The 24,334-nt window shown below is 39.6% G+C and overlaps 2 protein-coding genes across 9 annotated transcripts in view; both read right to left on the minus strand.

The window, feature by feature from the left end:
* Positions 1-24,334, minus strand: part of LOC117205919 (TWiK family of potassium channels protein 7-like) — a 290,132-nt gene that overhangs the window by 208,126 nt on the left and 57,672 nt on the right. The gene's annotated exons all lie outside the window — the stretch shown is intronic.
* On the minus strand, positions 9,638-11,185 carry LOC117205921. Its single transcript, XM_033444773.1, has 2 exons — positions 10,823-11,185; positions 9,638-10,479 (listed from the first exon to the last, which is right to left on the minus strand). Exons 1-2 carry the CDS (start codon positions 11,027-11,029, stop codon positions 10,159-10,161), a joined length of 528 nt encoding a protein of 175 aa, XP_033300664.1. The 5' UTR covers positions 11,030-11,185; the 3' UTR covers positions 9,638-10,158.

The raw sequence follows: 24,334 nt of genomic DNA on the forward strand, positions 1-24,334 counted from the left end.
ATTCCATTACTTAGCGTGAACCATATTGTTGCATCTGTGAGAACTCTGCAACGCTGTTAGAAACTCCACGAACTCTGTTCCAGCATTTATTAATTTGAAACACTGAATTACGTCGTTCAAAGGAATCTCGCGATTAATAGCGACGTCTTTAATGCCGGCAAGCTATCGATTGATTATTCGGAATCTCCGCTTATTCCTAGCGTATGCATTTCTTTCCGTTTAATTGCGATATTTACTTCCCATTTGACACGTTGAATGCCGCGTACGCTGCACTTTTCCTCTACGCCGCTCTAATCATTCCGCGTAAAACAAAACTTGACCCGGAGATGCTTGAGAATACAATCGGTCGATGCATAATTAATACGTATAAAACGAACAATACGGTTGGCTATTCATGGCCTGCATAGCTCGAATCGAAAATCACGTGAAAATGATTCGCCGTTCAACGCGTTAAGCAATCGTGCGAAATTTTCATTTGATATATTGTATCTTTATTAGCAATCGGAATGTGACGTATTTCACAGACTAAACCGGTATCTCAAAGAGTTGCTACATTCGAATCTCGTAACGAGAACCCCAACGACGCGTTTCCTTTAATCTCTTCTCAAGACTACTAGCCAATTTCTTCAAAGTTTTCCATTATATTGTTTCGATAGCGAGATCGGTAATGTATTTGTATGATTTACCACTTTTTTTTATGTTGATCTACAAGAATTTTTGACGAATACCGCCAAAAGACGACTGATAAAACATGACCGTAGATATTTCGGTAAAACTATCGTAAGAGAGAAAATCGAATTAAGAGGCGGAGAAAAGCCGGCACAATAGTCTTCTTGCCGGAACAAAAGCTAGATGAGTCAGAATTACATCGATCGATACGAGCCACGCAATTGCAGTTGCGGAACCACCGAGCGCCCTGGAGTTCACACTAATGCTATTCACTTCGCCCGTCTGATACCCCACAGTCCTCTGCAACTAGCAGTCATAGCGGCGTGTTCGTACCACCATTGGTCATTTTCCGCATGCAATATCCTTTCGAGAGCGAGCACGAAAATTCTCCCAAGTATTTCCTGCTTTTGACATGTACGGATTTTATTCGACAGGAACGCTCCAAGTCTAAATAGAACGTAGAAGTAGCTACGGGTTTAACCAAAATACAGCGCATCTCGTCGCCTCTTCTTCTTTCGTACGTCCCCGGATGTCGTTGAATTTATTTTTCTGTTCCCTCGGATAATTTCAATAATGTCGCGACTGAATTTTACTTTGTCGCTGCTTTCGCGTTATTTGCGGATAATGATACAGACGAAGGAACAAAAATCACCGAAGCTATTGCAAAATCGAATTCGTTAGCTTGTGGAAAAATTAAAAGCGTGATAGTCTATCGATTTTCTTAACGCGTATCATTTTTGCTGTCGAGAGAATAGATATTTTAATTCGTTTCAGGAGAAAAAAGAGAAAAATGGAAATTTTGCACTTGAGAATAGTCTGTCTCTGAAGAACTGATGAAAAATACCAGCATTATTCTCTCGAAATGGCGGATGCAAGATATTCCCTCAAGCCCTTTTAACGTGCGAAGAAAAACAGAAACATTTACAGCGATGCTTATCGATTTAGCTTGACCGCGAACTCAATTTCTGAGTAAAAGGAACATCCGGACGATGAAAGATATTTAGAGTGAAATTATACCAAGCATAAGACACGAAATATTTTTCTTTGTCATATTCGGAGTTTGCTCAGAACCGTTTCATCTTGCAACAAATAAAGAAATTATTTATTTTGGTAAAATTTTAATTACAGGATATCAGTAGTAACTCTTCTGTTTCGTATCGCACAGTTACGATATCATACATACATACATATGCATATACATTATACATGCAGTGGCGGATAGAAGAAAGTTTAAAATTGATGCTTATGATTATATTATACATTCGTTCCCCTTTTCATTTACAATTCAACTTTGTAAAATTACAGCGTTTTGGCCCATTTTCATTCTTTAAGCTTTCCTTCGGTCGTTACAGCGCGCTGTACATATCTATAGGTACTGTTAAAATTTAATCTCGAAATTAAGATTAATAATCTGCGGAAGACGCAATGTTTGTGTTGAAATAATATTATGCGATATTTATTAAACAATTATTACAGGAAATATAAGTGTGTTGTGGAATATAGACAGTTGGCTAGTTATTCTCAGACTGACTGGACTTAGTGACCCATGGTCCTTGAAAAGATTTTGACCTAACACCCACTCCCTATGCAGTAAAAAGTGTGACCTGCGTAAATGTCTGTGTGACGTCACATGCCACGGAAGATTCTAGCAGCTTCTCGATACAAAGCGTTACGCCGTCTCGTACGAATTCTCGAAAGAGCGTGCACGTGCTAGCCGCAGCGGTACATCTCACGAACGCACGCTAGTAGGGATATCGCTGCGCAACGAAGGGAAAGATCCGTTCGATCAATCACCTCATCTGTATGCGATTAATATCGTTGTATTCCAACAGGTACGATATTTAATTTTACTTCGGCGCTCAAATGTTCTCTACGAGTCTTTGAAATTTTATTGCAACTCGTTCTCTTGTAAAAAAAAACTCAGTTGCTACTCTTTGAAATTTCAATGCTGCGTTTGGTATCGCCATGTTGAACCGAAAGTGTAACTTGATCCTCTATTCCGTGAAAGTATACGCTTCAACGTTGAATTTCATAATTAAAGGCAGCCTTCCGTTAACGCGGTTTAATAAAAGAACAATGTTGTTATAGCACTCGTCTTCAGTTTGTATAATGTAACGTTTTTCTCAATTAAAACACGCTCTATCTAAATTTATAACGTTCTTTCAATTGATAGGTAAAACAGTTTGAAGAGGGACCATTGACTGATTATTTTAGGAATCGTTTAAAATATTTCATTTTTATTTTCATATTTTTACGAATTACTTTACGAACAACTTTGAAATTCCAATATCGATAGCTGTTGCGAATTCTCAACTAGGTGACCATCAGTCAGGTTATCGATATAACAATAACGTATGCACCAGGTTTACAACAATTTTGTGAATTCTCTATAAATTGCCTCTCTATAAATTCCATACTGTAGATACCATTGCGAATTTATTGGTTCGTAAACGTTCGCGTTTTTCGCTCTTCTTATCAAATCGTATAAACCTCGTAATTCCAGCAAAATCATTCCTGCTCGTTGCTTTTAAAAAAATGCAGCACCCCAAATTTTATTTCACAAATATGAGACATCTAAATTCTTTGCCTCATATGCACCGCGGACATATAGCAGAGCAATAAATGCATCTAATTTTATTGCATCTTTCTTTTTTTTTTTTTTCTTACATGGCGAAATCCTCATGGACACCCTAAGTGGATGTGCGGTGGCCGTCGGTAAGTACGAGGCTACCCTGCGTCCCCCCACAACCCGAGGGGCGTCCTTCGTGGGGGGCGAGGGACGCCCCTCGAGTTGTGGGGGGACGCAGGGTAGCGTCGTACTTACCAACGGCCACCGCACATCACGCCCCACCCCGGGGCTGCCGTGCAGGGCCGCCTAGCTCCCCGACCAGGTGTTTATGGTAGGTCAGGCAATCTGGATATAATTTTGTTGTATCTAGTTTCCACTTAGTCCCCGATATTCTAAATGCTTTTTCTTCCGTATATTTTATCATATGATTCCTTATACGGTGATCAATGATAAGATAAAATACCGTCTTTGCTTGTCCTTTTATTATATGCTGTTTAGCATATGCTGTCGCACCTGACATATCGTTAAAAATATTATAAACTTTATTTTCTTTTTTTTTTACTAACAAAATGAGATATATTCTAATGGAAAGGACGATAGCAAGCAAGAATATGGTCTGTGACGGCGACAATTATATGAAAATATTGATAGGTGCTGGCCGTCCACTAACGGTTACTCGAAGGTGCAATTACTCGAAGGTGCCGTTGACCGTGGGAAAAACCCGCTTTTCTTTTGTTTCATCGGAATGGGCAACGACCCTAAGAAACTTCTCGAATTTTAGAATGTTCTTAGCAATTGACAGTAAAAGATGCTAAATTTTATTTATGGACTATTATGAGCCTGAGTTTTGACACCTGGTGGTTATCTTCATCGAGGGATGGTTTAAGACAAGGTTATAGACGTAACAGTTATTTGTTATTACTGATTTTGTTTATCATCTGACCTTGACATAGCCTTTTCTTTGTGTTGATTGCATTTATTTATTGCAAAATATTTTATCGAGCGGTCAAATTGACCGCCCGTGGTAGGCGGGACAGACTATAAATATTTCTTAGAAAAAAAAAGAAAGAAAGCAAACTATAAGTAAGTATCGAAGAATATATCGTATGCATGTTTCATGAAAAGTCATAGGTTAGAAAGCGGCCCCGGGTTTCCTTTATTTCAATGGTCTTTATGGGATGAAAACCTTTCTAATCTTGTTGTAATTGTGTATCCTTCTAATTGCGTACCCTTGTGGAGGTATATTCTGAGACGTCACTAATTCATACCAGATGTGTACTCTAGTGCTTACCCAAATTTATCTGCCGACGCAGTCCCCATTGTAAAGTTTGCAACTTGCTAGGTAGGAAATTTGGATTTCTTTTTTTTTATTTATTTATAAAAATTTACAATCAATTCTCGCATTGAGAATATTCAGCAATTTTTTCTGGCGTGGCGCAGCGACATGGCTAATTATTTATAATAAGTTAATGGAAATTCGAATTTTGCCAAAAATAAGTGAGGTGCTGTCCGAGTTACGGACGGCCACTCCAAATCCCGAACAATAGCGACGACTATATGAAATCAAGAATTGTACTAGCCTAATGGTACAGTAATGAAAGTGATATAATTATCAGAGAAATATTCACTTACATACTTCAGCTGGATATTATTGGAAAACCGTTTCTCACATACTAAATAGCCGTTATATTCTGCGAAATAAAACCGTATGACTACAAAATTAAATTCATCTCAACGCTACAATTTGCACTGTAACAAGCTTTGTATTATCTATTGTCTGTAAAATATACAGAGTGGTTGGTAACTGGTGGTACAAGTGGAAAAGGGGTGATTCTACGCAGAAAAAGAAGTCTGAAATATAGAATAAAAATTTTTCGTTTAAGGCTTTGTTTTTGAGAAAATGTACTTTGAATTTTCGCTCGGTAGGCGTGCACTTCATCACGTCTCGTTATAACGGATCTCACTGTAGATCGTTGTCTCGATGGAAAAATTAAAAAAAAAAAAATTAAAAAATCTTTTTTCTATATTTTCGACTTCTTTTTTCGCGTAGAATCACCCCCTTTCCGCTTGTACTACCAGTTACCAACCACCCTGTATATATTTGAATTGAATTAAAATAATAAAAGAATATATAATCGAATTTAATGGAAAGGACCGTGAACAACGCTAAATTAAATACTTTAATATTCCCTCTACTATAAAATTAATTACAGTGGTTAAGAAAGTATTTATACATGATAAAACTTTGATTTCGATCTTCGGTAAAATGTATAGATATGTTGAAATATGATTCATTTATTTAAATTGTGTAGTATCGGGGAAAATTCCTATGTATTGTAGGTACGAAGCAATGAAAGTGCTGAAAGCGTTGATGTAACAAGGATCGTCTTAAGTGTATAACAAGGCTTAAATGTATGACATATGGGAAGTATTTGTTCAATGCTAGCTTTGTTTCATTTGCAGGTGTGCAATTTTTTCCGACTTTTGGGTATAATCAAAGTTTCATTTAAAAAGAACGAAAACAGTTCAATGATAGAAATAATTTCCCTTTATCGTTAATAACTTTTTGCTATTTTTTTGGCAGCCAGATCGACCAAATTTCTGAGAACCGCCGTAACATGGTCCATATCCGAGATCGAAATTATTTCTTTATTAAATTTTTTAGAATTGTTGCAGATCCGAATAAGCACGTTTATATGGATAGTCACCATGTTGACTGAGGGATGGATTATGATTCATAGTAGGTCCCGGAACGTAACAACATAGAACAATTATTTAGCAATGCGAAGAAACAATATGAAATAATTGATAATCGCAAAAAATAAGTGAATCGCGCGAAATCTCGCTTGAGTACCACGGGGATAAATGAGGGGGGGGGATGAGATAAATTCATTAAAACATGACTGTTACCATTTATTACATGTTCTACTACTGACCTACACACTATAACGTAGTTTGGGGGAAAATTACTGGAAAACCCGGTATGAAGGGATGTACTGAAAGGTGGGAGGCACCAATGGGCCTTATACCTGTCTTTCAATAGAAAGGGTAAGTAAAGAAGGCGTACCTAGCAATGAGCCAACCAAATTCGTGTACATGCTGGGGGTAACAAGGTATATAAGTAAGGTAGCCCTTACAGTGGTGAAGAGTCTTTGAGACAGTCTCATAGGTGAAGCAATAGTGACCAGTGCTGTAGAGAATCTTGCAAATAGTATTGAAAGTAGTGTGATAAACAGTAGTGAAGAGAGTATTGTGGACAGTATCGTGGGCATTGCATTAACGATAATTTCTGAGAATAACTGCACGAGTACTAGCTGTACACGAGTGATTATATCGCTGTAAGTAGCAATTTTTAAGTTACCAAGTTATTCATTGTAAATTGTGAGTTGAGTTGTAGACCATCCATTTAAGTTGTTTTAGTTATATGACATTACTGCATTTAGTTTACGTTAAATAACCATTGCTTCCGGTTAAATTATAATAAAAAAAAATTGTATAAAATTAAAATTAAAAGTTTTTAAACTTAAAATAACTCTTAGAGATCACGCACCGAGGAGAGAATATAAGATTTCTAAAGTAGTAGTAGTGAATTTCGTATTATTTCTTATTTACTAACCTTTTAGTAATTAATTTTCTTATTTTACAAACACGGTATACCTATCGTTAAGAGTTCGTCCGCGTGATAGCACCTACATAAAGTTGTTCGAATAAGAAAATACGCAAATTGGAGTATAGCGAGTTAAGAATACAGTCGCGCCAACGCAGCGGTCCGAAATTTTCCCCAACGTTATGCCAAATCTCGTAAATTTGGGAAGCTATTAAGTTTATCGGGTCGGATAACGCGCTCGAAAGTTTTATAAATGGCGCACAACCGGTCGACCGCCACCGCCTCCGCGCTCGATGCAATCTACGAAAAATGCTCGTTCCTCATTTCGCTTAATTCTCCGACCGCGTGCCGAACGAAGAAGCAAAAGAAACGCGGACCAACCGGGACGTGCCCGATCGATATATCGTAATAGAAAACGATTCATCCGTTTCATCGGCGTTCTCTATTTCTATCTAGGATCGCTAGCCACTTTACTTAGTCTCCTAAAGCATCGAAATCTTTCCAACAATGAAATCTTTTAAATGGCTGGTCTTTCTTCAACTTCCATGTCTATTCTCTTGTTCTCGATAAGATGTCCCCTAATTTCGAATTTTACTTCGTAATTACTACGAAATAATTTTATTATGATGCGTTCACGCTACGTTTGCACTGCATTTAACCACTTGCTTTCGCAAAGAAGTTACAGGTGCGCGTGCCAGAACGCTACACTGTAACTTGTCGTGAAGCGTTACTTAACACTTAGCCGACCGAACAGGGAGATTTCCCCTCTGTAAAGTACATCGCTGCGTGATCGAACGGGGTGATCTTTCTTTTTGATTTTTGCAACGCGCTTTTTTTTTTGCTATTATCAGTTATTGTTTGCCTGAGTTTGATTGTTTACTCGGTAGAGTCTTCCACAGAAAATTATGCACAGATACGAATGCTAATTTTGTTTATTAATAATTTTGTACAATATGGTATGTTTCGACCACTCGCGGAGAGACGCGATCGCGAGAAAGCACGTCAACGGGAGTCGTAAATTCCCGTTACGATTAGATAATCGACGCCACGAAATGATCGATCCCCTATTTCGGTTAGGATAATAGCGGTGGTTCAATTGAGATTACACTGAATTAACAGGTATAACTTAATGTTTATTCCAACAACTTTGTAAAGAAGGTATGATAATTACACTGACGCGTATGTACAAGTTAAGTGGTTGATTTAAGTATAGAAGCCCGATAATGACATGTTGACTATGAGTGAGGGGAAGATTTGCCTGTCAGTTGGTTCATTTTCTAGGTTGGTTGGGTTGAGAAAGGGTGCTAACCGCCCCGGGGGGAAAGAGTTGCTAGTGGGAAGCATCATATCTGAGAAAACTAACTTTCCCGTAGTAACAATAAGCTTTAGAAACGATTCAATAAAGAAATGTTCGTTCGGTCTGAAGGACCTTAGCTAGCAAGTTCTTGAGATGTGTTATGATGTGTCTTTGAGACTATTGAGATTACGCAGTAAGGATGAGCGGACATCTGGTTCCCATCTTGCCCGCGATGCGTGGCCTGGTCTAAGTAGAGTGTCGCCCGACGTAACATGGTATATTTCGAGGCATTCTGGATGTAACGCTGCAAGTCATTCCTTGCATTCTTTTTTTCTTTTTATTTATTAAAATTTACAATCAATTCTCGCGTTGAGAATTTTCAGTAATTTTTTCTGGCATGGCGCAATGACATGGGGCTAATTATTTATAATACGTTAATACTTATTATAGATAAGTATAATTTATAAGTATGTATTATAAATAAGTAAATATTAATTAATTTAGATAACTAATTGAATCTAGCGTTTAGGTCTAGCGGGTAGTGTCTCTTCAGCCTGCGGATCTGGTCCGACGTATCAAGTAGTCCAGTAATTAGGGGGTTTCGATGTTTGTTGACTCTTTTGCTATATCTGTCGCTATATTTTGCTATTTCCTCTTTGGCTGTTGGTATCTTGAGGTCGCGATGTATTAGTTCGTTGGTGACATACCAGGGTGCATCTATAATGGATCCTAGAGTTTTCGATTGGAAGCGTTAAAGTATTTCAATGTTGGAATTACTTGCTGTTGCCCATAGTTGGATTCCGTAGGTCCAGACAGGTTTTATTACGGTCTTATAGAGGATAATTATATTCTGTGTGTTTAGTTTGGAGCGTCGGTCAGTGAGCCAATAGAATTTTTTGAGTTTGTCCTTTAGGTGCTTCGTTTTGTCTGTAAAGTGGTTTTTTAAGGTTAGTCTCCTGTCCAAGGTCATGCCCAGGTATCTGACTGTCTTGCATTCTTTGTGGATTTTTTTTAACTTCTTTGCGGGTGACATATTCCTTGAAAAATACCCCATTTGCATGGTTGTAAGACTAGTAAATAACTAGTAGTTACTAGCAGACACCTTTCCACGTTTTTAATAATAATTAGCAATACATGCACTTTGTAAAATTTGTTCTGATATATTTATAACACGTCGTTGGCAATTTTGGAACAAAAACATTCGGACGTGCGCGGCAAGTGGTTAACTTTGTATACTGCGAGAATGCGTGTCAGGCAACAAATGATACTTGTGGTAACGGCTTTGTTTGCAAATTCAAATTGTTGTGTTTATATTAGTTAGGGAAACATATTAATAGTTTACTAGTTGAGAGTTAAATGAGCTTTCACGTATATACCTGAAAGAAGATATCGATCGATATCAATATCGATCGATAATACCATCGATTGATAAAAAGACGACAATTAGAGATTACGTTTTTCATATAGTAATTTATTTTTCCAATTACGCATTTAATACATTCAAAACAACGCACATTCTATTGCAGTTTCGTTTCAATACTTTTAATGAGATCTGTGATGTACAAGTTTTCATTACAGTAGCAAGCATTCAATTTGCAATATAATTAAACCAACATTTTTTAATGAGTAGGTAACGGACAACGTTGTAAAAATGTTACCGCGGTTACAATTTCAAATAAATTTTAGACAGATAATATTACTATTTTCAAATCTATTATCAGCATATTAAATTCAAAGATTTATTAAAACTTATTGTACTGTGGCTTTTCCAATACAGATACTATATGAAACAACTAATTAACAAAATACGAAAAAATTCAGACGCTTATCGAGTTATTTATACGAGCAAAATTCCATCCAATATATTTCAATTATTCAACAATTTTTACAACTATTGATCCGTGAAAAAATGGTTACGATAGAACGATACAATTATTAACATCGCAGATTTTTCGTTATGGTAACGGACAAACAACGCTCTCCTTTAATTTTCTAGTAAATATTTCGACCCATTGTTCATAATTCGTCAGCGTTGCAAACTGCGTTCGTTAAACTAGTGGTAGGAGAGATTAATATTGGACGAGGTTTCCCAAGTCGTTTCGTTCTTCGCAATTTTGCGGTAGACTTGCCCGTCTTTCTCTGACTTGCCATTGGTGCGATTTTACCGGGAAATAGCACGTTCGATTTCGTGGAATATGCAGAGGGCAACGGTAATTTAGCAAATCTCAAGGCGATACGATTTGCACGGTCTAATTCGTCGCAGGTAGGAAGGAAATAGTGCCCTCGGTACCTTCTTAGTATACCGTATTTTAAACCTCTTTTCAAGACTGATTTTACCTTTAATTAAGCAAACGTAAATCAAGGGTGGGTATGAAACATCGTTGAACGAGTTAAATGAAAATCTATATCGCAGGAACTCGAACTTTCTCGTTTAACTTGAAAGTATAATATAAAATATTATACGTATGAAACATTACAGGCGATCGTAACTCTCCGTAGTACAATGTTCGGTCAGCGAGTAACGTATTATTTAAACAAACCCGATTCAAGCAGAAATAATAAAAAAAAAACGCGTAATATAACGGTTCGATTCTTTTCGATAGCACGGTTAATATATTACAGTTTTTATATCGGTTACTATAATATATCATTTTTATTATATCTCCGATTATAAACTCACTTGTCGCTTAACCTTCCCATCGTCCACGTTAGAACCATAACTGATATAGCCAATAATTTTGCTAGGCGTTGATCCCTTTGTCTCGCGAAGATCTTGAATAGCCGAGACAATCAATGCAACGATCTTCGTCGGCCAGAATTTTCGCATTTTTTTCTTTGGTAACGTTTTCGCGGCTCTATTTATCTTTCGTGTCATTTCGACCACCATCGAACCACAAACGAGTGGATAGGAAAATGAACGTTTGCGCGTTCCCGAAAGAAGAAAACGTAGACTTAAAATTTTGCAAGATCGTCGCTAGCAATTACCAAGAATCAACGACAAACATCACGAAAAATTTAACTATTTAGAAATCCCGGAAATATCGTTTGCACGAACGCTCGTTTGTTTCGATCAGTGAACTGAACTTAACTTTACTCGAATACATCGATACAAAATAATGCCGAAAGCAGCGTGAAAATATTTGCAGAATCTTGGTCCTGTTTGCAAATTCTAGTTTGCCATGGGATAAAAATTGTCGCCTGGCTTCACACGAGTGAATTGTAATTACGGAAAAGTGCAAATTTACCGTGGTACTTATTGATCCAACTAAACAAGCATATTTCGCTACTAATGAAAGAGACGGTTTTAATCGTAATTATCAGCGACTGACAATGAACGATAATTAGCGACAACAGAAGTTGCGCGTGATTGAGAATGTAGGTGTTGGTAACCAATACGCGGCTACTACGTCCCGCAATTAATCGAAATTCAAAACAGTCTTTTGAACTACCGTATTTGAATTCGCGTCGTTATTTTCCCCCGATCGGCGTCATTTTCACCGCAACGACGACAAGATTGCGCAGCTACAGTTTGTTTGATAAAGAGATCGATCCGAATTCTTCGCGCGCGTTTAATTTTCCATTCGACGCGATTGTTACAACGAGATATACAGGGTAGTTGGTAATTGGCGGTACAAGCGGAAAGGGGGTGATTCTACGCGAAAAAAAGAAGTAAAAAATATAGAATAAAAATTTTTTTTAATTTCTTTTTTTTTAATTTTTCCATCGAGACAACGATCTACAGTGAGATCCGTTATAACGTACTACACGCGTACCGAGCGAAAATTCAAAGTCGATTTTCTCGAAAATAAAGCCTCGAACGAAAAATTTTTATTCTATATTTTCGACTTCTTTTTTCGCGTAGAATCACCCCCTTTCTGCTTGTACCACCAGTTACTAATCACCCTATATATCATTATGACTATAGAGTCCGTAGGAAACGTAAAACAAGTAAAATATGTAAAACGCTTCAGAATGTCGAGCGTAAAAAAAGGAGAAATGTTACTACGAAGAAGCATTTCGATTTAATTTCATTCTTCGTTAAGATCATCAAAGAAAAAGCATCGTCCACCTTGTTCTACCGATGCAACATGATACTCGATCATGGCATCAGGATAAAATAAATAATATATAAAATATGAAACCGTCGCAAGCCAGCAAAAATAACGAATCTCTCAAAGAATAACATAAAAATGCTACGAAACGGGAAAGACAATAAATTCGTAATTCGCTAAAAAGGAAAATTTGACTTTACAACTTTCTTCAAACGCTATACGCGCGTTGGTGCTTTATCGACGTACGGTATATAGGTACTCCGACCAACCCTGGCTACATAGATCGGCTCTTTTTCCTCGCCTCGATCAAACAACTTTATGGACATATTTCTTTCGGTCAAATTATGTAAAAAAAGGCATCGTCCTGAATAATACATCGGGCTTCGTGGATGCACTCCACATCGGCGATATCAGTTTCAAGAAAGCGTAATCGGCCTTTTACTGTTCCCCGTTGGTTCGATAAGAGAAGCACGCAGTTACGTGCAAATTAGTTTCCGTCAGAGATACGTGGTTTAGCCTTTGGTACGTGAGAACGTCATTACGATGATGGAGTGCTAAGGTGTTATCAAACGCGAGTAAAGAATGGAGCAAGTTTATCCAAGTCTCGCGTGTGTCGTTCTAATTTGTTCGGCTTAAAATTGATACGTAAGACCATGCCGCGTTTCTAGGAAGCCGCATGAAGTCGCTTAGAGGTACATAGAGATTACTTGGAAATTAATCAACACGCTAGCGCAAAATTGGCTTTGCTTTTGCCTTTACGACGATTGCAAACAGCATCGGCACAGATCTTTATCCTCCAACGAAACTCTTGTCAGAGAAACTCTCGTGTTTTCGTAGTATAATTCTTGCCAATGAGTAATTGAAGAACAGCACGCACAGGATACAGCAAAGTATCATAAACGCGTATAATTCTCGAACGTGATAGGAAAGGGAAAACTCTCGAATTTCAGGATATCGATATTTCAACTATTGCTCTAGAATGTAGACAAACACCCGAAAGTAATACGAGCCAAAACCCGTAGATATCGGACGATTTTATTCTCGAATAAATTCGTCTATCAGCTATCAACCAATAGAATTTTCGAACCATGAAATAATTCCTTCGAACGATCTATTGTACGCGATCAACGTGGAATCTAGTACGTAACATACGTAGACGATATATAATTTTCTTAAATAGACGTTCAGAGTTATTCCATAAAGTAGGAAATAAATTTCAAGAATTTATAAACCATCTGGTCGAGCAGAAACGCGTTCTATTGTAGAGAAGAAAGAGAACTTTTAAACGTCCGTGGAAAACGGAAACAAATGCCGTGGATATCGAAAAATACTACCAGGATCGCCAACTTCAGCACCGCTAATTTAGGCTAATCGGGCCGAGCTGGAAGTTGGCTGGTTCGCGGTAATCTTATCGGAGTTGGCGAAAAAAATGGAGAGTTTTGAATGGCACGGAGGTCGACGCGAGCGGCTGCATTTAGCGTTAATATCGATCGATGGCAAGTGTAACCAGCTTTTTGCGCGGTTCTTTTCCTCGGCTGAATCGGGCAACCAGCAGGCGGTCTGCAAATTGATCTGTCGCGGAGAAAAAACGCACGATACGCGAACCAGCGTTATTACGATGATAGAACGCTGGCTTCTTATCGGGTAGACGACGATGAAAAAAAGGAGAGCATGGAATAAGAAAAATAAGAAGAGGAGAAAAGAAAGGGGAACGCAAGTTGGAAATAAGCCCAGCACTAACAATCGCCGTGCAACATTACCGCTGATAAGTTCCGGGGCTAATAAACACAGACACTTGTACGCCCCGTTGCGAATTAACACACAACGGTTTAAGCCTGATATCTGAAACGACACGCGACTGGCTTGCAATTTGCATAGAGTGCAGTTAGAAATGCAAACGGTCACGGGAAATCTCAATTTCACGTGGCAGCCGTGTGAGAGTCTGCAACAAGCATAATAGGGAACGAGTTAATAGAGGAAGCGACGCGATTTCTCGATACGTCGTTAATCTAATTTAGTTCAACTATTTAGTGCTAGCTCGCTGAAACGCCACAGGAAATGGCATGTCTATAGAACGATTCTGCATGAAATGCGTATTGTTGATTTTTAAGCTCGGAGTTTCATCGAGATATTTTTATATATTCGCGTACGCGCAGGCGATAAAAGTTGTGTATTTGCGAAACGACATAAAATTAATTTTCATTTGCAGATATCGACCTGTCAATTAATATCGCCAAGCACATACAGTAGCTTTCGCTGCAGTATTTTAGATAATTTCCGGTTAGCTTTTATTTACAATGACTGCACAAACGATCAGCAGATAAAAGTGCGCACAGCATTTTTCAATTTTTGCTCCGTTATTTATAACAATTTCTAAATATTTAACAAAGAAAATATACAATTGTTCGACCGATGTTAAAGGAATATTTGCGTATTTAGACAGCGTGGAAAATATTTCATTTAAACGTGGACTGATATATTTCGCATTATCCTACGTTTGATCGCCTTTTCCCTATCGAAAGAACGTCTTTTATAGGAAGAACTTTCGATTCTTTTCCCTTCTGCGCGGAGCTCTTTAAATGCCACGGTTTAATTCCTCGATCCAATCTACATCTGAAAAGAGAAAAGAAAAAGAAACCCCGAGTGTATTATTATAACACGGAATCCTTTTGAAATTAGAGAGTCTTATCATTCCAAAATCCCTTATGAGAGAAATTACATAATCGAGCAAATAGAACAAAATTCAGATTATAACGGATCGATGTAAACGAAGAAATTACATAATATGAGAGAAATTACATAATCGAGCAAATAGAACAGAAATCAAATTATAACGGATCGATGTAAACGAAGAAAAGACGTATAAAAATTGATTTAATTTTTTACGCAAAGGACGATCGTCTTTCGTTTGGTAAAGGCAAACTTTCGATGAAACGTTAACGCGTTAAATAATATAAAGAAGAATTCTGTCACGCTTCGTACAAGATACGAGACAAGGTGTATATTTTATAATTTTTCCACTATTTAACAAGCTCTTTTATTCATCATGACGAAGTCTGAAACGACTCGTACGAACCTTCTGGTGAAATTCTTTTTTTAGCTTAGTTAAGTAGATGAGACTGTGAGATGCGGAACAGAGTTAAAAAACGAGAATCGAGAGGCAAGATAAGGCACGTAGCTAGGAAACTTCTGGAAATTTCTTTAAACATTAAATATTACACGGAATAGGAACAGGAAAACTGCGTGAGATTGTGGCTCGCGGCGCGAGAGAAGCGATAAAGAGTTATTAACATGAAACCAGTAAACGTTGCGATAGCGAACATTACATGCTAGTTTAAAATCATATTATAATACATGATTGATGAAAGAAAAACACTGTACTTAATTCTAAATCAAATTTCCTTTCAAGAGTACGTTCGCTTATTTTCCAGACGGTTTTTCTTGTTATATCGTATTAAGGGAATCGTAATGAAACCGATATTTCTGCTTGATATCTTGCAACGTGCAACGAATAATATGCAAATATTGTTTGATTTGCAAACCATATTTATTCTAATAATTACAGTTGCTATTAATGTTAACAACGGTCAGGTTTTCGTGCTTTTTATAATTACGATTAAAAGCTTTAGAGGAGCACACAATGGAGAAACAAAATTACATGTTTCGAATAACATCAAACCATAATTACCGAATATTCATAAAACAAATATATCAAATGTTCGTGTAAAGCAAAAAAGATAAAAGTTATTTCGAGAACTAACGTTCTCGTTCTACAGTATCGCGTTTTCCGAAGAAACGTCGACGACAAAATATCTAGGAGAATTTCGTACGAACGTAAACTGAAATATAGGAAAAGTCAAAGCAACGTAAAAACAAAATAAAAGGCGATGTAAACGAAGAATTTAACGGCCGTTATAAAGTTACAAACACCACCTCTTAAACCTTTTTAGCAGTTTACGAAGGTGGCAGATATAATCTACCCTCTGTCGTAATTAAGTCGTAAAAACGCAGAACTCGCATTGCGTGCACCCCTTTTCTGACATTTTATCACAGGTCCAAGTATCAAGTTCTCGCGTTAACATACCTAAAGAGAAAAACAACGAGAGGAAGAACCATCGTTACGATGGCGCGAATAAATCATCCTTCCTACAATATCACGAATAACGTTCGTAAATTTCCTTTTCGACTTCTAAAAGGCGACGATCGCTCTGTGTAAGCTCTACCGTAGTTACGTCGTTAAAAACGCAGACTCCACGTTACGTACAATGTTTCCGAGAAAATTTATTAGAGATCAAAGCGACAAGCGGCTCGCGTCGGTGAACACGAGGCGGTAGCTATCGGTGCGAAAGTGGACTTGTCAGTGCTTTATCGTTTAATATTCTAAGTGGTCGTAGAACGAGGTAGTAGCGTTATTGCCCTCGTTAAATCTAACCGGCCGAGCTAATTATGCAAGCAGTTGAATTATTTCGCGTCCTCCTGGCGCGTATTGCAGAAAGTGCTGACCGCGCGAGAAAATTTTAACTGCATTTTGTTCGCGGCCGAACAATTAACTGTTCGTCGTGCTGTTAATTCCTTTCGCTCCTCCCGTTCGCTTTCTACCCGTCTCGCTTCGCGTTTAGGTACGTTTCGCCCTAGTCGCTCGATTCTCGAGAACTTTACCAAACTACCCTCCCATGGATAAATTATAATTCTTATTGTCCACGTCTATAACACAGAAACGGTATATCAATTATTTTCAAGATTGCGCGTACAATGAAGCACGCTGCTAAGTTTTACAATCCGAAGCAACCACGAATACGCAATGGAGTAACTAATTCGAGTCTGGTCGGCTACCTACTTGATAGTAATTGCAGCGTTATATCTTGTAGAATTAATCACCACGTTAAAAGTAATTATCTCGATATGTGGCCCTTGCACACGAGTAAACCTTACTGTTAACTGTGTTAGCTGTGGTCAAATCATACTATTACCACCACATCGACGATCGAAATTCAGTTTCAATGTACAGTCGGGGACAGCAATAAATCGACAAGTAGCGCAAACATCTATGAAATTCGATCGAACTAGTACTAGTGTTATTTGCTTAGATATATATCCTTATTCTACATTATTTGGAAAATAATTAAAGTTACATTTATATTTTTGCGAACTCCATTAAGTACGATATCTACTTCCACTATCTGTCTACTGAATTTTGCTCTCGATAAATGATTGTACAAAATTTAGCTTAGCCAAGAGAACTTAGCTTATAACTTTCCGTAGCAAATATTTTGTAATAATTAGAAAATCACAGGAATTAGTGGACAAACGCGTGGTTCCAACGATACCGCCGTTCAACCTACTAGTTTGCCGTTATATCGGCCGCCTATTGATAGGCAAACACTAGACGTTTTGCTCGTATCAATGGACGCGTACGCAACGTAGCGAAAATTATTGGCGTATCGAACGCAGCACTATCCGACGGTCTTTTTGTTCTTCTTTGTTCCGCGTTATCTTCGTGGAACTGCAACGCGACTAGGATTTCCAATTCTCGCGTAGATCGCTGCCGTTCAACCTATGACGCTACGATGTAACGCCCGTCAACTTATCATCCCCAGCATCCGCGATCTCCACGCTATAAATCAAACCTATGATGCATCGAACTTGAGAAATGGAACTTCTATTTCACTTTGCCCTCCGCGATTTGCCGTAGACCGTCGCCAGCCGAGCGTAAGTAGTGGCCCATGGAGGAGGCAGTTCGGATAAAGGAAGATCAATTAATCTCTCGTTTCTAAGACCGACGTGCAGTAACGACACACAGTGGGAGCATTTGCTCGATCTAGCCAATCGACAGTTTTGTAAAAGCCGCTGCAGGCAAAAGGAAGGTTTTAACGTTACAAGATGGGGAAAATAATTTTCCATGTAATCGCGTGTATCGCGTGTTCCTATAATCGTTATGATTATAACAAATAGTCGTTGATATAACGTAGCAGAGAACGAGATAATAATATTAACGAAAGATTAGAATTTGTCAAGTATTACATTTTAAACTGCGAAGAATACTTGGAGCAGACCGAAGGAAATTAAACATAAATTTTTTAATACGTTAAATTTAATAAATAAATGAAACCTATTTTATATATACGTACACGTAATTATATTTAGTTACATGTAGTAACGATTGAACTGTAAGAAACTGATCATACTGATTTACTGTCCTTATACCGTCTAAATGTTATCACAAATAGATCGATAATCACCGACAAAAATAACAGAATTAATTTTTACCAATTAAATCGGCTAACATCCACCTCGCCATGCGACGTTTAGCCATGGGACGAGGATCTCGAAAGTGTATATGGTTCGACGAATACGGTTTGCATTGACGAACAAACGAAAAAAAAAAAAAAAAAAAGAAAGAAGGGATAACACATACGACAAGAAGAATAAAAGGGGAGAATATGATTCTCGATGATCTCTGTCGTTTGGCAAAGCGGTGTTCGGGAATAGTCCTTCAAGTTTTTGTTAGAGACATAAACGCAAGTCTGCCGGAAATCAGAAAGATCGGAGGAGAATCTTCGACCATGTATTCGCATTCAATTACGCTACATCCGTTTCCCCCTGTCGCGTCGCTCGCGCTCGTCTAAACGTGCCCGGTGAAAAGCCACTTATAGAGGATACAAACGCCATTGTATACAGCGAGTAAATAAGTTCAAAGAAACGGAAGCTCCTATAGGTCAACATTACAAGCAGCTATTGTGGCGAACGTCGACAAGCCATAAGTACAGCCTTATATCGCGTGATTCAATTATCGCGCACCACCGCCGCAACGTTGAAATCCTTGTGCCTCTGCCGTGCAACCCGCCTCTTCTAGCCGAATAATACATGAATCATCTACGAGAAACGAGAGAACAGAGCCGGCGCATTACGTAGATTTTAATTAACGGAAAAGGATAATACGCTTCGAGTAATGGCTTATTCAACCCTCGTTGAAGATAGTGACGTACCGTACTTGCACTCTCATCCTTAAAGCGTCGTAATATGGAAACACGATCTCTTGAAAAATTTGTAAACTAGAATTTGCAAGATAAACAACTCTGAATGATAAAGTTATAGAATCTATCTATCGAATATTCTATAAAGTTATAGATCTATCTCGACGTACATGCGTAGGAAGCTCTGCCATTCCAATGCGTATATCGTCTATATTATCATGTTGCTGCGTATCTCCCTATTACAACGCGTATTTCGTCTCGAACTCTAATTGTAAAATACGAGTTTCTTAACTACGAACAAGGTAACGCTGAAAAATTGCCTCCAGACCCCTTCGTTTATCGTCGCGCACCGGATTACCAACAAGAATGATAAATAAGCAGGGAAGCATCTGGTTACACGTAAATGGTTATACCGTGAAAGTTTTTCGTAACTGGCGCTAGATCTGTTTGAATCGTACGCGATTGCTTGCTTCGATGATTCATATTCGCGCACCGGAATAAGCGCGTCTGTCTTGTCCGATGAGTTTCTGTTTAGTTATATACCGCGGATGGATCGCGGTAAATAGAAGCAGTCGGAAGTTTCCAGTGTTCAATATCGGTACGAGTGACATCGCGTTGTCGATCCTGCGTCGATGGAGGCATTAAAACGGCACCGTTTCACTCGAGACTAGGATACGCGATATATCTCCAACGTCGCGTCGTACGCCGCGTCGATGTTTAGCACTATAGACGATCTTTAATGGCGGCATCGCGGCCAGCGTGCTCGCAGGCATCATCCGCTGGCGAATACGATTGCCAGAGCTCGAAAGTGATCGATTCGGAGAAACAGGAACGAACGAAAACCGGGCAAACTTGCGAATCGAACGCTCAGTCAGTATGCAGAGTGGAACGATGGAAGCGCATCCTGGGAATTACCGGCATTCCGTCGGATCATACTAGGATTGCGCAGTTTCCATGCGAGCTCGTAATCACCGATTGGACTTACTCGAATGCAATTGATCCGCGGCTAATGGTTGCACTCGCGATAATACCATAACAATCGTACATCACCAACGTCTCTGATTCAGCCGTAGATTACGTCGGTTGCATCGCTTGCCATTCAACGATTTCGAAAATTATTCCCTGGTCCCTTTAATGAGAACTTGTTTACGGAAGTGCATAATGCGGCGCATCGCCACCGATCGATCTCGACTGCTGTACGCGGGACGATCGGACGGTTATTTGTAACTTTCATACGACGATTGAGGTTTGAGGTTTACGGTATCAACGATAAGCCGGCCGAATTAGTTGGTTCGTTACAAGCCGGTTGATCGAACATCCATGCGCGCCATTTACGTCATATCGGACACCGTGCTACTCGATCGAGAAAAATATCGCTACCCTATCGCTAGTCGTTGGAAATCACGTCATTGGATTCTAACAGAACCATATCTTTATCGTATTCACCGACTAGATTATCGTTCTAAGGTACCAAATTAATTTTAATCGCTATGAAATCGATGCATCGTTGTAAGATCGCCAATCAACCGAGGTAACTGTAATGGCTTCATAAAACGTTAGCGTGGCGATAATTCAAATTCAACCGGAGCACATATTCCGTGGAAGACGCGGCGTGGCGCAAGTTCGATTGGCCATTATCAATTCTGGATGCAGATAAGCCTAACTGCCGTCTAGAACAGCGGTGCATAAGATCTCGACAACTTACGATGCTATCGGGTCTCATGAAGAATTCAGGTCCAGCCGGAGGTTAAGTTTTAGTGGAGGCAAGTTGAGTCACGAAACTAGTTTCTGTCTGTCAGTGTCTTATCTAGGTGGAGAACCCACGGGAAAACGTCGTGGCTCGTTAATACTTTAATTTCGTGCACTCCGGTCCTTTGTGACACGGCCACACCGGCTGACAAACGGAACTCCATCGCGACTCGACTCGACTCAACGCGACGCGACGCGACGCGACGACGCGCCAACTTTCCGTTCCGCGGAGGAAGCTTAATTGTTTGCTTGCCGAATTGTTGTTAGTTAAAGTGGAAAGTTGCTGATAACTCCGAGAAAGGGAAAACGAACGTGGCGAAGAAGTAGGAGACGCGCCTGCAGGTTGCCGCGATTCGTGGAATAGAACAGGAAGGAAGGCGACAGAGCGAGCGAACGAGCATTAAGCGAATGGATTCTCTCACGGCTCTATAGAATCTGCCAACGGAAGTGCTAGATCATCCAACCTGATCGCCTGAGCCAGGAAAAATGCCGGTGAAATGTTTCGGATGTAAAACTTCTCGGATCGTTTCATCAGGGTTGTAACGGTTAAGCGTTCGGATCAAGTGAGAAAGTTTCTGATTGGACCGGACTGCTTCAGCGTGAATTTCAGTGTCTTTCAACCGGAACGCTGGCAATCCAATCTTACGTAAATTTAAAGCAAACGCGACGAAACGTTCTCTTCGGAGACGTTCACCTTCACCTCGCTGGAATCCGCTAACCTTTTTCCAGTTGTTATTCATCGACGAGAATCTTCGGCAAGGGAAAATCCTCGCGGAGCGTACCTTCCAAGCGTGTTTGTCTATCGAAAGGTAGAAAATGAAGGATATCTCGCGAAAATTCGTAGATCGTAGACGAATGACGCGACGCGGTATGCCGCGAGAGAAGAATAAACTTTGATTTTGAGAATCGCGCCACTCGCATTCGAACTCGTAAAAGTAAGTAGCGGCGTAAGGGATTGCTTCCATCTCGGTGTAGTTTCGCGTTACGCGGGCCCAGTGCCAGACCGAAGGCACAAAATTTTCTATCGGTCGTAAATTTCATGAGACCGCTAATATCGACCCTGACCGAACCTCGATGAACCGCGTCGTGAAACCGTCGAGGTTTCGTTCTTCTTGAACGCATGCCAGCATAATACGAAGGAACTTAATAGGATCGGATTAGAACATCGCCTGTCTATGTTGCGGTTTAACGACTCCTTCAAGAGATACGTTGCACGGCCAAAACTTGATATTTACTACGATACGAAGGGGTGTTATTACCAGCGTTATTTAAACCACTAAAGAGATTTTCTTCTCGCATACAGTACGTAAATGCGATTGTTAAAAAATATCATGCCGCGACAACAACAATGGTCTAACAAGTTACTGACGTTGGGAGGGTAGAATAAAAACAGGTAATGAGAACCGAGGAAAAGAGGCTCGTCAAGAAATCCAACGAGGAGTTGTAGAAGAAGAGCACTAACCCAAAATAGATCTCCAGAAATGGTTCTCATACATGATATTCGTGATAAGAACGTGACTTCTGGTTATTTCTTAAAATAGAATCTAACCTGCTATTTTGTATCGTTTTTTCGTTTTCGTTATTTTTCCTATTTATTAAACACATTTTATTGATAAAGTTATAGCAAGAAAATTTCGCAGTTCAAATTTATCGATCGTGTAACGTATTTGCTTCATTGGCAGAGATGTAACGATCCAAAAACGACGTAAAAATATCGTCGGCACTACTCCACTCGAGTTTTCTCGTCGGTTGGCAATCTCGATGACAAGGGTCACCCCGACGAGTCGGTAAATAGCGCGAGGAGAAAACTCCGGTTCGGTAAATCTCTCGTTCATCTCTCTAATTCATAATCCGTCTGAAGGATAAGCCAGGATTTGCTCTTCTCGGTGGTTCGCGTTCGCGTTCGAATATAAGCAGGCGGACGGAGGTATCCGATGATACCCTTCGTCGCTTTCCTCTCACCCATATCTGGCGACGACGCGACGAAACGCGACAGCTGTGACAGTTCGGAGAACAATTTGAACGCACTGGTCGGCGCTAATGCCAGGGCCAGCTACGAATACATTTGCAAGTGTAAGCCGCGACCGAACGAGAAGCCCTGACCAAATACCAGACGAATGGCAGCGTGGCAACGTTCTACTCTCCAGCATCGACTAACTGGAACGACTGGAAGTACCGACTGGAATCTCTCGACGATCGAATCGCGAATATGTACCACCGCGATTCGAATTCCTAGCTGGCAGGTCTGGCTGCCTGTCGATCGGCCCGATTATCCGTCGCGGTCCGTTTAGAGGAAATCCGGTCAGTCTGCGGAGATATTGTTGCTTCTGCTCTATCGATCAGTCTGACAATCAGATGATAACTGCGCGTCATGACTGACGGTTTCTGAAACGTTCGGCTGAAAAATCGGTCGATTTTTCGACGTTTCCAACGTTTAGATTCCAACGTTACATGGCGAATCAACTGTATCGTATCGTTGGACGTTGATGTCGGATTTGAATAAAAGCACGGAAAAATGTTAACGTTACGTACGCGCAAATACGCGCTACGCTCGTACGTTCCATATGCATCTCGAAATTGTAATCCCTTTTATTCTCTCAGTTTTAAACAAAGCCGCGACTGCGACAACACGTTTGCAACAAAGACAAGAAATCTCGTACTCGTACGGTTTATTGCTTCAAACATCTTGTTTCTGTTGATTATTCGACCATGTATTTATTGGTAAAATCAAAATTCCTAGAATTCTGGTTTATTCGATCTCTCTTGCGCCTATAAATTCTCGCAACGATGGGAAATATAGTTATCGTGGAGGTGTTACGAAATTGACACAACTAAGGAAACAGTTCTCAAGAAAAATTAGTAACAAGTTAGGATCAGATGCGTTAGAACTCTTGTCGACGTTAACGTCTCCGTTAAGATCTTATCTCTGCTTTAACGAGATAAAGACTCGAAAGCTTCTAAATCAAACTTCGTTCTTCGTTCGTATACCCGTGCCGTTACAACTCACTCGACGACTTCTCGCTATTACCACTCGCGTCTGTTTTCATACTTCGTACTCTCGCGTCTCGCTCTTATCCCGCACTTGCTGCCGACATTGTTTACCTGGTACATCCACGGTCACGCCTTTACGCCCATACTTTTCAAGTAAAGTCAAATGCCACACAACTTCGTTTAGAACCTAACGTAGCAGCAAAAATAAACGAACCCTATCGATCGACGCATTCCAGCGCAAACATATTGCAACGAGCGAAAAAGTGTGTTGCGAGTGAAAATCCGTCTAAAGGAGAAGAAGCGTATGAAATTCATAAATACCTATACGACATCCGCGTATATGTGCGCAACGAATATTAGTTTTGTGCCAAGATCCAACAACAAATGACACGAAAAAATAGTGAAAAAAGTAAGACAGCCCTGGAA

Source organism: Bombus bifarius, unplaced genomic scaffold, assembly GCF_011952205.1.
Source record: "Bombus bifarius isolate JDL3187 unplaced genomic scaffold, Bbif_JDL3187 scf7180000007996, whole genome shotgun sequence".
In the NCBI taxonomy this organism is placed as follows: domain Eukaryota; kingdom Metazoa; phylum Arthropoda; class Insecta; order Hymenoptera; family Apidae; genus Bombus; species Bombus bifarius.